This window comes from Apaloderma vittatum, unplaced genomic scaffold (genome assembly GCF_000703405.1).
Source record: "Apaloderma vittatum isolate BGI_N311 unplaced genomic scaffold, ASM70340v1 scaffold40050, whole genome shotgun sequence".
NCBI classification, from domain to species: Eukaryota; Metazoa; Chordata; class Aves; order Trogoniformes; family Trogonidae; genus Apaloderma; species Apaloderma vittatum.
In genome coordinates this window covers 55,685-70,491 of record NW_009695824.1, presented here as the reverse complement: position 1 = coordinate 70,491, position 14,807 = coordinate 55,685, and the positions used below count along the sequence as shown (strand labels likewise).

The window sequence follows — 14,807 nt, the reverse complement described above, 5'->3', positions numbered from 1 at the left end:
GTGTGATAGCTTAAATTGCACTTGCTTTGTACTGCTGCTACCCTTATTTATTTGTATATAAATATCTAAGTGGAAATTCTACCATCAAGTGATATGAAACAAAATAAAGTATATCATCCATCATATTCACTTGTTACTTATTCTCAGTATGTAATGCTCATATTCAGTGTTGTAATTGCTTCCATTAAACGGTTTCTACAGGGTTTTTGAAACAATAAGATCTTAGTCAAGCTTTTCTCCTTTCATTGCATCTTGAAGTTATTACTGCAAGAAAAAATGAGATTCTCTTTTTATGTAGGAATGCCCCTCATCTTCTTGATATTATTACAGTCAAACACAGAATTATTTCTTGTTAGCTAATTTCCTAAAGACATTCACCAAACCTCACGTCAGACACCTCCTATGGAGTCATTTCTTAGCTTGTTAAGAACTAGTACAATTTCTCCTCTCCTTTCTTTCCCCCACTGTCTCTGCCTTTACTAAATTCTGATGCAGCACTGGATTTCTGCTAACACTAGAAAATAGAAAATCCTGTTCCTGCTACCTTGAATTCGAGCTTGTCTGTCAGGTCCTGCAGCTCAGCAGTGCTGGTTGTGAGTCCAGTACCCGCAAATGGTGTGAAAAATACCGATGGGGAGGACATCTCTTCATCCTCCCTTTAATACGAAGAAGTGAAGCATATATTTATGTTTTAATTTATTGAAACATAGAATGTCAAGCCCAGTGGAGATCCTATTTGTAGCACACAGAGGTGTAACCTCTTCCCTCTTTCTGATACTTCTCTTTCTATAATTCAAGGGATCATGTTAGTCCTCCTTGCTTTAGCACTGAACTGAGAGATCATGTTCGCCTAATGATCCTAAATAACCTCAGGCCCTTTGTAAACTACATCCAGAGTGTTGGATCTACCCAGGGCCTCTCCATATGAAAACTTATTTTACCAGGCTGTGACCATTTAAGGTGGCAGTTCAGACCTTCTGTAACTTTACCTGTCCTCGTCATTATTTAATATCTCCGTGATTTTTGTGTCATCTGCTTACTTTGCCAACAGAGATTTTTTTCCTCATTGTCCATATCTCTGATAAAGGTATTAGATGGCACCGAGCTGAGAGCTCCACTCCTGAGAGCTCTGCCAGTTATGACCTTGTTAACTGATATCTCCCATTAACTACCACATTTTGAGGTCTGTCATTGAGGCAGTTTTTAATCCATGTAATATATGCCCTGTTAATTCCATAAAATGCAAGTGCTTTAATCAAAATGTCATGTGGTACTAAGTCAAAAGGCTCATGGAAATCCAAACATACTATTTCAACGCCATTGCCTTTATCAACCAGACCTGTCAAAAATCCAATCCTATCAAAAAATGCAACAAGTCTGCTAGACAAGGCACTGATTTCCATGAAACCGTGGTGGTTGGGATTAATTATATTTTGCTATGACTTATTTGTTCATAGAGTCCTGAATTAATTATTTAAGTAGACTGTCTGGGACTGAGGTCAGTCTAGCCAGTCTCCAAGTACATCCCTCTTACCGCTTTTGCAATATAAGAAATTTTTTGCCACTGTTTCCAGCCTTATCCATTTGCAACTATTTCTCTATGTTTTATTTACAAATGAGAGGCACATGTATATCGTGAGCACTGATAAGTGAAAACTGACGTTTTTACAGCAGTGATTATCTCTTTGTCCTTCAAACTGGCTTCCAATTGGTTGAGATTGCGGACCACCCACTGTTGGTATCCTAGCCTTATTGGTTTTGTCTATCTGGTAGAACTATCGAACACAACATTTGTATGGCACTCACTCCTGTGGTAGCTGAGAACCTTCTCTGGACTAGGAATGGAGCCTGTTTTCACAATGTTAGCTGTTTCCAGGCTCACAAAGGTCATCGTTTGATGGGAGGAGTACAAGAATTGAATAGTTCCGATGATCAAAAGAGAAGGGTTTGGTTTTTTTCAGCCAAACAAATCCTGGTGTCAGCCTACGGGACCACGCCAGGACCTTTAGGACATGCCTGACCCCACCCAAGGCCACACCAAAAAACAGGACAAAGATGTCAGCATCACTCAAAACCACGCTGAGCACAGACAGTCTTATGTTCAAAAGGAGCTGGTGCTTGCTTCAACCCAGGCTTATCAAGCTGCAAACCAGGTTTACTGGTCCAAGTATCTTCAGCTCACACCACACGTGGACCGCATTGTATTTTACATCCATGTGTCCCTTGTTTGCTATTAATGTCTCTGTGTGTTTTTCTCTCTGTGTTGTAACTCAGGTTTGTTTTGTTATCATTTCACCTCTGATTTCCATAATGTCAGAAAAGCCCCCTTTTTTTTTTGCTCCCACATTCATCTGAAATGCCGATACCTTTTGTAGTCCTGGCCCGATAAAGTAGATTTAATGTCAAATTTTAATGTGTCAGTTTTATTCTTAGCTACCCTTCATGATTTTCCTTCTACTGGCCCACAAATACTGATCTTTCTGTGAAACTTTATTTTTGTCGCACATTGTTTTGTGGTTTTTTTTGTCATCTGACACATCATCTTGCCATTGGTGTATTTGTTTCATTCACTCATTTCTGCTTCCTTAAATGACTTCATGCATCACTTCTGTGCCCTTAGTAAACTTCAAAATACTGTTTATATATCAGATATTTATGGTAAGATGCATATGAAAACAGGAGGAAAGAATTATAGTTTTAGGGAGAACATACCCTGATAATGACCTCTTAAATATTTGTAAAGATAGCCCTGGGCATCTGAGCCCACAAAATAGTTTATAATACAACAGCTTGATTACATAATGATACTTTAGTTTTAAAACCTATGATCTTTCTGTTTATGGGAAGGCATAATAGGCTTCTTTGAAATACAATATTTTTGCCCTGAACATAACTGATTTTAAATGAAAGGACTAACTAAAGAATGCCTTTCTTCAAGTTCCTGCTTCACTTTGTTGTTGAGTCCAGCACGATGGTTTCTTTGACTAAACTCCTACCAGGCCTGGGGACCACACCTATTTCAGGATACATTAATTGTGGAACTTTCATGAGTTTCTGTGCAGGAAGTTACCTAGTACCATTTAAAATGGAATATTTCAAATTCTAGATCTTGTTAAAAAACAGAGAAAGAAATTTCTGTATACCACTCCCTCTTCCCTCTGCACATAAAGAATTTCCTTTTATGTTCAGTTTGTAGATATTGTCAAATACAAATTAAGTTTAGGCAGAATGCAATGTGATTTGGGAGAGGGATTTGTTCTATGTAACAGAAAGGAATTAATGAGAACATTTCAGTTGAAGAAGGTCATAAAGCATCAGGATTGCCTCAACCAATATTGACCTCCAGTATTTTAAAATGTGTTTGGATAAATATATGGACAGAGCCTTTTTTTTTTTTTTACCTGTGGTTTTAATGCTTCTCTGCAATACCTGGTTCCAGCTCAAACTGCTGCTCAGGCTGATGCTAACCTGCATTCATGGTTATTTCCATTTTGGCTAGAAGCAGGAGTGCAAGAAATGTTCTTAGATATGTGTTCTAACATCTGTTGAGCAGTAATACAGAGTGAATATAATGTTCATTATTGTTCATGAATCTCAACCAAGCCTGAGTTCAGTTGCCTTTAAACTTTCTCTTCAGGAGTACCTGTATAATTTTTTTAAAGGAAATAATAAAATATTGCCTATAGTTTGGCAGCTGATCTGGTGTATTCTTGAGCAAGCCCTTTTCCTACAATTTTTATAGCAATACAAGATTTAGGGTGGAAATACTGACGTCATTCTCATGCTATTGGCTACCATTCCTAACTGTGGGTCCATCCTGTTCTCAGGTTCCTCAGTAAAGCAAACAGAAACAAGAGTTGGAGATCAGGATATAAAACAAATAAAATGTTCTCCTCTAGGGCAAAATCCAGCGATACTTCCCTGATGAACCCCACAAGAAGGTTGCTCTATAGCAAACAGCAGTTGGGCTTTATTACGATGAATCTTTTTCCTGAAACGGTCTTTACCACTATATTTTAATGCCAGCACCAGATAGGAAACTCTGCAAGGCTTTTGTTTCATCTTGTTCCCTAAGTATTTATAGCCTGCCATGAAGAAACACTGACAGCAGTGCAGCGATGTTTTTATTCTTGATAGAGGTGCCCTTAAGAGTGAATTTGTTTGGAAAATTTTTTATGGAATCAGGATATTACAACTATAAAGTTATATTTCTCCCTCTCTCTTTCTCTCTCTCTATCTTTGGTGCCTAATTGGATTTCCAAAATAAGTTGTTAACAATCCAGCTAAGATAATGTGGTCATGAAAAGGATGTCCAAATCCCCCAATTTGCATTGGTTTGGTTTGGCTTAAATTTCAAAGTTCTTGGAGCAGAAAGTTGATGGCACGTGAACACTATAATTGGCTTGATATTCTTGGATTTTTTTATACACTTTTTTTCTCTCTGCCATATTGTAGACTGTCCAAATGAAATGCTAATCAGACTTCATTTCTGGACCAAAGTAAATTTATAACAACAGCGATGCACTTGTATACTCCAGATCATTTTACAAGAGGTAATATGTACCAATTTACAGCACGGTTTGTCATTTTCACTTGATCTGGATAATTTATGTAGGTTCCAAATCAATACTATTAATGTGAGACATAGCTGTATCGCCCAAAATCACCCATATTTCTCCCACTTCCATAAATCCAAAAAGGTTAAAACTGAACTGAGTTAGATCCAAACAAAAGTTAACATTCTGTTTTGGAGCTTGTTTGTTTGTTTGGTTTGTTTTTGCTCTTTATTTTCTGGTTTTGACTTCAATTTATATGATGCAGTTCTTAATGCCTTACCACAACAGTCCCACGCTTCTTTGATGGGAATTATTCTTGTTCCTTAACTCCTTACTAAAACAGAACGAGACTCTCCAGATTTAGGGTAGAATTGCACTACTTAAACATTTTGGTAATTTCCATTTGCTCATATGTTATATATCCAGTAGATGGATAACTTCCAAGTGTTCTTGATTACCAAATCCTTTTTGATTTCTCTTAAATAAACTTTTTCTTTATCCCTCTGTAACCAAAGGGGATCGTCCTGAAATGAATCATCAATCTCAGTATTATGTTGCAGGACATCCACAGGTGCAGGGTAGGAATTGTCTAATAAAAGACATAGATAACCAGTGTAAAATACTGAATTATTATTAATTTTTAAAATAGATTATCTGCTGTAGACTAAATCAGAACGTTGTTAGCAGGACAGACATAAAATAACTATATTTTATAGAGAAAGAAAACAAGCATGGAAACAAATGAAAGACTTTATTTGGTTTCATTCTGCATCAAAAAAAAGAAAAGTAAATCTTTTAAAATGTTTCAAGATGAGGAATTTCTCCAAGCAGTTGAGTCTATGGGTTGTAGCACTCATCTGCCAAGGCATGATGCCCGTATCTTTAGAGAAAGACTTGAACATCAGCTCCTTCCTATCTAAATGTTATATTTGATAACACTTTTGGGCTTCTGGACTTGTTTTTTCTCCTTTCTATTGTTTCAGATTTTCCTTTTTCCTCACTCCAAATTGGAAAAAAAAATCCTTCTAGATACATTGTCAGGAAATATTTCCTGGAAATTTTTGGTTTTGACAAATTAGCGTTTTCCAAGAGAAAGGCTTTCTCTGGATCTGCTAGCCAAAATCTAATTAAAACTTGTGTTCTGGTGATGAGTAGCCTTAAAAAAAAAACTGGTTTTTTTAGATTCTCTTAGCTTCTAATATACTTGCAGATTTTAAACATGAAATGACAATATAGATTTTAGTGTTTTCATTTCTTAGACATGCAGATTCGGTTGTTGTCGACCATAGCTAATTCTCCCAGGAAAGGAGAGCAGTTCCCATGTGTTTTGAAATGCTACAAGTATGTAACCAGGGCTGGAAGTGCTATTTTAAACAGTCATATCAGCAGAGCTTGCTGTAGGAGATAATATGTCACAAAAGGGAGTATGACATCTAGTTTCACCTAGAAGATAAACCTTGAGTAGATATGCAGGGAGAAACAAGACTGTCAGGCTGTCCTTGAAAAGAATGGCCTATATTAATGAAGAAATGTACTCCAGGGCATATGCTATTTGGAATATTTAATTTCATCTTCCAACTTGTCTGATCTGCTATGAAGAATATAGTAGGGAAACGGTAGTTGTGTGAAGTCTCCCGCACGTCGCGATTTCAGAGTGGGCATCTCGCTGCTTTATTTTCAGAAAGGTCACAGCCTCAGAAATTCATGTCTGAAAAACCCAGACCTCCGACTGAGAAGTTTCCCCGGCACTATTAATATAACCTCCACACACATTTGAGCAGGGCTAGCACAGCATCGTGCGTATTCCAAAAAGCCTTCTCCATCAGCACGAGAGCTAATTCACCCTTCCCTTCCCACTCAAATACCCGTGCAGAACCGTATTCTGCTGACAGAATTACAAGATAATTATAGTTAGGTGTTTTGCATTCACTTAAGTTAATCTACCACTTTTATTCTTCATTGTTCTTTTAATCAGGCGGGAGGCACTTCAGTTGTTGTCAGGTGGATTATTTTTCAGTCGCTGACTATGCTCCTCTTCTTCATACTTGTTAGGGCGCTTCTGGCTTCCTGACAGACGTACAAAGAAAAATACTTATATTATCTAAAATGAAATATGTGTTTCTCTTTCAGGTCTGGATGTTGATGGAATATACAGAGTTAGCGGCAATCTGGCAACAATACAGAAGTTACGATTTGTTGTCAATCAGGGTAAGTGATTCCTCCACCCTGGTAATGTTTTGTTTAGTACTTAACTGTCTCAGATGACAGTATTTCAGAATCTGCTATACATTAGTGGCATAGAACGATGAGCCGTGTTTTGGAAAAGAGAGGGGAGAGAAGGTGGAAAGATATTGCACAGAGGGAAATGTCAGCTAGGAGAGAGGAAAAACAGCAGAGTAAGCAGGGGAAGATAGTAGTTAAACAGGAGATGAGAAACAAAAAAAAAACTCAGAAAAACAAAGAAAAACGAAGGAAATTGATACATGAAATAACGTGGCAGAAAACAAAGCATATGTAGAAACTAAAGACTTAAAGTGACGAAAAAAAAAAGATTAAAAGAAAAAATAGCAGATTGTTTGGATGTTGAAAGTTAAACAAACCCAAAAGTAGAACAGGGATCCAAAGTAAAACAACAAAAGAGAAAAAGGTGTTGAAAAGAACTGAAAAGGAAATACTAAAATTAGGGTTGTGGCTCTGTCAGAGTCAGTGGAAGATTTGTTACTGATTTTGAAGAGACAAAGATTTGACCCCAGGCAATGAGAAGAGGAAAGCTGAATATTCAGGGGACCTGAGAACCAGAATTAGAACCAACCCGTATATATTTACTGAACATGTTTCCACAGATTTCACATATGATGAACATATTTTCATAAATGCAAAAGAACATTTCCAACAGATATGGCCTAAATATATCTAACATTGATCAATAGATGCTATTGGAGGTGTGGAAGCTGATATCAGGAGATAATTAGGATAAATTAAACGGAATCACACAAAGTTATTGAGGCTGGAAGAGACCTCTGAGATCATCAAGTCCAGCCTATGATCCAACACCACCACCCTGGCCAGACCACGGCACTGTGTCAAAAACTTTGCTGAAATCAAGGTAGAGCACATCCACAGCCTTCCCCTCATCCACCAGGCAGGACACCCAGTCGTAGAAGGAGATGAGATTGGTCAGGCAGGAATGACAAATACATTCACCTCTCCAAACAGTGTACTACTATTGGCAAAGACTAAGTATCCCCACATGTAGTAGTGTAGCAAATATTATTGATGATAGTGAACCTCCTGGTACTACATAATGATAAAATATTTTGAATTAATCAAGTATAAATATGAAACTGCTGAAACATTTTCTCCTGTCTATCAACACTCCTAAAGTTACCTGGAGGGTCTTACCAGAACTGCTCAATATTTTGTATTGAATGTGTTTTCTGGGAGATGATAACTCCTAAGAGAACAACTTCCTTAGTTAATTTATATATAAACTAAGATTTTTAGCTCAAAAAAATCTCAAGAAAGTGAGATATATGAGGGGTATAAAAATATTCCCCCTCCAAGCCTCCATTTACATCTCTAGGGAAGGTTTCAGGGGATTGGTAGATGTTTGGCTCCTCCTGAGCTGCTCCAGATCAGTCTTGTCTTCATCTGAAACTGGAGGGTGAATTCTGGTTTATGAGGAATCAGTATTTATGCCAGTAAATTCAATGAGACTGAATAAATCATCAGCCTCATGGTTTTGACTCATTACTTGGGTTCCCTTAGATTTATAGTTGTTGGGTATTTTTGTGTCGATAATGTAGTCTGCCTTAGCTTTTAAATGACCATATGCTGTATTTTGTTTGGAGACAGAGAGGCAAACCCAGGATTTTCTATCCTTCTTCACTGCATAGGATCTTTGCTCAGGATAAAATGTGCCATAAAAATAATGGTCCTGTCTATCATGTCTCGTGGCATCCAAAGGTTAACGTACTTGAGGTTAATGTTACCGCTCAAGTTTTCACCTAAAACAGATGGGCTGATGCTGTACAAGCTAGACAGAAGTCTATGCTGGCTTTTTGCAACACAGAGGTACCAGGCACATTTTTCTTCTGGTTTATACTACCATGAAAAATTAATATATAAAAGAGAAGTTAATAGTACATTAAAGCCATTCTGACACTGGCTGCTTAGGGCACACACAAGAAATTTATTTGTTGAGTGACCAAAGAAAACCCAAAGAAAACTAGTGCCCATGGAGAACTATGTTACAGTCTTGAAAGTTGTGATTATCGCTGTTTCTTACATCAACCTTTACTGACACAACTGTGGCACTCATGCATTTCATATAACAACAAGATATATTTTTGATGGGAATTAGTCCCCCGTTACACGTTCTTTAAAATCTTAGCTATAAAAATACCTAACCAGGTCTGTACTTAGCCTTTCTTCAGGTAAATGCCTGCAGAAATGCCAAATTTCATCTCCTGTGAACCCTAATGCCACTTTGAAGTCCTCAGAGGTGACACCAACACCACGTGAGGGGAAATGGGAGAGTCCAGCAATTCCATCCCCAAAGGCTAATCCAGTAATTTTTAGCTGGAACATTCAAGAATTAACGCAGGCACGAATAATGGCTTTAAGATAACAGGCCGCTCCTTCAATTGCTTAAATATCATTTTGCCTAGTTGGTAGGTAGGAACCTTCAGGCAGGAAAGAGTCCACTGAGTAATGGTGTACCTGTGAAAAACACTGTGGATAGATGGCGGGGACAGGAATTATTTAACATGTGCTTGGAGGGGCAAAAGCAAGTCTTGTCCTGATATCCCCAAGAGCTTGCTGTCCCCTGTCACTTAGATGCTGAGGACAGCAGCAGTTTCTGACCCTTTCATTTTTCAGCAGTTAACAGTGGGAAAGCAGTATTTATATATATATATGATTTTCCCAGAGATTTTTATTTTATCATTTTACTTAAAGTTTAATTTAATTATAAATGCAAACAAGTGTTCTGAAAAAGCCTATTTACATTGCAGAGATTGACTATGCAATCAGTTCTTATACGGGCCAAATACTTAGTAGGATCTTTCTTCCTGCTTGCTTTGCCATTGTGTTACACCTACATTTATAGGCTATAAATAATATGTATCACATTGAAAATTAAAGATCATAGAAGATACTCTAGGCTGGTTGCCATATAAAAGTATTTTTTAATTAGAATAATCATTAATTAGAATATAGCAAAGCTTTATTTGGCTCCTTTTCCTGCTACCATTAATGTCATCTGCAGCATCCAAAATGAAATAAGAGAGAACTGGTGAATATGAAAAGAAACCAGACTAACAGTTTGACAGCTTTATCATTAAAAAACTAATAAGAACAGTAAAAATCTAAAAAGACTTTTGAAATTGTTGATCTCTGGGGTTGAGGATAGGCTTACAATAAAAACAAGTCTTGTATCTTTTTTAATTCTTTGAATATACTTTGTGCTTCATTCCCATTTCTAGAGGTAGGCAGCTCCTGAAGAGGGCTTTGACCTTGCCAACATGAGCATCAGCAGAACAAACTACCTTATTTACTTTATCCCTTTCACAGAGTTTTCTTTTTCTATAAAAGTCTATTGATATCACACCTTTTTTGCTTCTGTGCAACGGGATTATCTTTTATCTGTGATTTATTTTCCCATTAAGAGCTGAAAAGATCGGTTGATCATAAGAGGACCAGGCTATAACATATCTCAGCACTTTCAAAACTCTAAGTCATCATTTTTCAAATCACTGAATCAAGGCAGCAGAGGCTGTTTGGACCAAACTGACATCAGGGAATTTGTACTTTTCCTAGTCTACAAGCACTGAAAGAATTTTAGTTTTAGAAGCTAAGTTTCTAGTCATCTTATATTCTTGTCTAAGAACCTATGGTAAAGGCTTCTATAACAGCCAGAGACACTGACTGAGGGGGCCATTCCTCTTATGCTTTCCATATTATTACTTAAGTCTAATAGTTGCAATCTTAAAAAAAAACATAGAAAAATTAAAAAGCTTTGGTACTTGGAAATTCTTTAGGGATTTTGTGAAAACAGAAAAATATGGAGGAAGGGAGGACTTTTGCTGATTTTAAGCACAGTCCAGTAAGTGAAAGCCCATATACATATTTATAAGTATATTCTTTTAATTCACACCTGTAGGAAAAAAGATAATGTACTGTCAATGGGACTGCTTAAGCCACATAAAGCGTGCTGGCAGCTCCAGGGTATGAGGGTACCACTGGAAAGACCTGTTGTTTTGGCCCAAAGCCCCAGGGTGGGGTTGGCGTGGGCAGGGCTGGGGGAGCCCCAGCTGGGGTTGCTCAGGGCCATCAAGGCACCGCTCGATGAAAGTGGGGGCAGGTGGGAGATGCTTCTCGAAAGTCAAAGTGAGGCAAAATTGCCTGAGAAAGCAAAGCAAAAAAAAAGGAAAGAGAAGATTCTCCATCCATAAGGATGCTAGTTTGTAAGGAAAATGTGACTTTGTGAGGTGTGCTCTGCTCAGGCCTGTCCTGTTGATACACACCATGAGACAATGGGGTAAGGGTCTTCTCTGTGCTAAAATCTCTGGGTTCTTTGTCCTGCTTGCATACACCTGTCCCAGCAATGCCCTATTGCCCTCTGGGCTTGAAGTCCAGAGATACCTGGGTGAGGAGGTAGATGGTTATGTTTTTGTGCCTCCTGTGCTAATCTGCTGGGTAGCTGGGAAGGTGTTCTGTTCCTGCGACTGTCAAACAAGCATTTTTTGTGAGTACTAAATTATCTGGAAAAAAAAATGGAGCTATAAAGAGTTCATAACACATTGCTGAAACACTAGGATTCTATCCTAACGCATATATGTTCAGAGAAACTAACCATAGGAATACAAATTTCAGTACCTGTTGGTTCATTCAGTAAGTTAGCTCAGTCAGTTGAGCGTAGCGCTAACAATGCTAAGGTTGTGGGTTTGATTCCTGTTCAGTCCCCATGTGTTGCCTGATCTAGTCGAGAGGTGGCGTCCCTGGCCTCAGGGAGGCTGGATTAAAATGATCTCTAAGGTCCCTTCCAGCCTAGGCCATTCTATGATTCAGTAAGTGGTGGTTCATGCATAGTACACGAGAGTTCCTAATAGTCTTTCTATCTGATGCTTTGTTTGCAAAATACTTGGTATTTGCTGTAGAGTTGACCTTTGCATCCCGTTACTTCATTTGAAATACCTTGTGCGTTAACTGCAAAACACCGTGTATCATCCAAAGGTCAATTACTGTGTTTTTACAACTTGGTTACTATACTTATGTACCAAAAGAGGGGGAGATATGAATTTTTACAAAGGCTAAATATTACGTTGTTGTAGAGAGGTGCATTTCCTATGGAATATGGAAAAAGCACAGCCAAAGGTATTTGGATTGATAACTGCACTGGGGAAAAAGGTGAATTTAAACTAACACTGGAATTACCTCCAGTTAAACAAAAAACATTTTGGCAAAAAAAAAAAATTCTGTTGTTTCTTCTATAAGAATACACTGGAATATAATTTAGTTTAAGAAAAATTAAAAGTAAAATTTAAACCACAAATACGTGAACTGATTGAGAATATTTATTAATTAAATAATTTAATAATAAAGAAAATGCCTACTTGATTAATTGTTACAGAGTAAAAATTACAATAAAACTGTCTTGATCAGTGCTTTGCAGAAACACCATTACTGTCTGTGCAGTTGTTTAACAAGGATTTAATTGGAAAGATAAGTGAATGCACATTTAAAAGTATTGTTAATTTGCTTTATAATCACCCCATCCTTCACAGTATTGACAGCACCAGGCACAAACCCCTTTCTCTTTTGCAAGTATTATTTTCCATATGTGCACAATAAATTCTGAAGCAGTAATTGGAAATTTTATGGATTTCAACATACCTAGTGTTTTGAGTTTATAGGTGTCATATCCCTTCTGTAAAGGTAGCTCATATGTGGCATTTTAAGAAAAATCGTTGCTTTTTTCTTACCCATGGGCTGTTTTGGAGACTGTGGTGTGGTAGTTTGCTGATTTTTTAGTTTGGGTTTTTTTTTTCTTTTATCTAACTCCTATTTACTTTTCCTTTCCACTTGAAATATCAACAAAATCCTCATTACAACATTATTTTTGATTTGATAAACAACAGCCGTCAAAAACTGTAATCTTCAATATGTTTATATTCCATCTGTACTTATATTTATTGTTCTAAAATGGCTTGGATTAATCTAATTGACAAGTAAGAGCCCAGACCATATGAGCAGCTAAGGATGATACCTTTAACCAGCAGGATTCTTCAACCGTACTGACATGTTCTTTATCAATGAACTACAAGAAGAGAGGAACAAATCTTCATATTTTATTATATTTTTTTTTTAATGTTTCCGATTATGTGTGCTTGCTGGGACCATATGTCTGAGCCTTGACTATCAGGAACTAGAGTGGTTTCCCAATGGGCTCAGCCTCAGTGGGCAGAGCTTGTGGAGCTGATGCAAGACTGAAGCTGCCTTTGAAATGGAGCTGCCAGGTCAACAAAAATTGGCTGGTTTTGAAGCAAATGTTTAGAGGGGAAAAAAGCAGCTGGGGTTGGGGAGGAAGAAAGAGAGGAGAGGACTGGGCTGGGGAAGAAGAAAAGAAAAGAAAAGAAAAAAATAAAGCAGCTCTCTTTCACATCTTTGTTTCAAGAAAGAAGTAGAAAAAAAATTAATCAAACACCCAAGCGGACCAAACTCCCCATTGAAAAATAACTGAGTCTTTCCATTCACCCAATATATCCCTTAGAAAAGCAGCTCCGGTCCTGCCCTTAACTCTGTGGGCAGAGAAGAGATCTCTGTCAGCTCCCAACTAAAAGAAAAAAAAAAAAAGAGGGAAACCCAGAGGGATTTGTTTTCTCTTGTGGTCACTTTCCTTCTTGTTTGTGGGTCGTTATTTTTTTGTGCATATCCACTAGTGAGATTTCCCATTTTATTCTGCCATCTCATACATTTTTCAGATGGCTTAAGAGGTTATTGAGTATATTTTTCAGGCAGATCTGAGTATGCTTAGAAACATGTGAATGTGTCTTGGTTGGGATCTAACCTCAGAGCCATCCTCCAGCCTTCGTGGCTTGATCTTCATGTGATCAAGCATGGCCCAGCCAGCAAAAACGTCCTCGCTTCTGCCAGCAGTTCTTCATGGAATCAGTCTCACTGGGAAACCAGTAAGAGTGGTCCAAAGTTCGTGTTGGAAATACCAGTCTCAAACTGGGTTACTCGCTAGCTGAGAACCAAAATGTCTTGAAAGCCTTGAGTCAAAAATAGGGGTTTTTTCTTTCTTTTTCACACTTCCCTGGCAAGCACAGAAAATAAAATGGACTGAAGAAATTTTCAGAAATAATTATAAAACAGCTTGTTTCTGGGTTAAGACCTGCATATGCCAAGCTGTAGCCAAGAATTTTTTTTTTTAAATAAATATTTCCAAGCCTTAAAACTCTTACAACAGAATACTTTAATTGAGCCCACAGTAGCTGGTCAATCAATTAATATGTGCATGTTAGTGATGTGGGTTCTTCTCTTTTCTCTCTGTGCCTGAACATCTATTTTAAGTTTCAGAATATTTTTCTTTTTTTAATTCAAAAGAAGGTGCGATTTTCATATTTTACCATTCTCTTTCAAAAGGGGAAATGGGGGGAATATAGTACCCCAAACAGTAATTTGTAAATATAAGTCAGGTGATGAAATATGCTGGAAGCATTAGTTTTAGTAAACAAGGCTTTGAACTATTTTGTAAATAATATAAAATAAAGGGATAACAGAGATAGAATATTAATGTTTTTCCAATGTAACTTATTTTGTTCCCAGTGTGAAAGAAAATAGAAACCGAGGAGGGAGAGATATAATCAAAATTATAAGTTTTGATTTCCTGATCTGCAACTCTAGATGCTGTACAATTTGTTCTACCAACGGTCTTGTCACATTTTTCTTTTCAATGGTGTGATGAATAAGTCAGAAGAATGGGGCAGAAGAGGCAGTAAACTAGGTTAATGTGGTCAGCCGCAAACATGTCATGGATTTTATGGCATGTATTGTATGATCAAGCATTTAAGACACGCCTTTCATTTCTTTACTAACCACAGCACTATTTGCTTTACAGTAGCTTCTTGCTTAGTAACACTTCAAAAAGTCGAGGAGCTTCTTGATAACCCCTCAAGGAGTGTTATTTAGAAGGACTGTAGCACACTGTAGCAAGGGATTGCCTTTTTTGGGGGAGGATGCTCGCCA

The 14,807-nt window shown here is 37.5% G+C and overlaps 1 protein-coding gene across 1 annotated transcript in view; it reads left to right on the top strand.

Annotated features, from left to right (window-relative positions):
* Positions 1-14,807, top strand: part of LOC104276249 (rho GTPase-activating protein 15) — a gene marked incomplete at both ends in the record, with an annotated part of 99,799 nt that overhangs the window by 48,741 nt on the left and 36,251 nt on the right. The window contains one exon of the mRNA XM_009872493.1: positions 6,687-6,764. Within this exon, the coding sequence (XP_009870795.1) occupies positions 6,687-6,764 (78 nt within the window). The remainder of the gene's footprint in view (positions 1-6,686; positions 6,765-14,807) is intronic.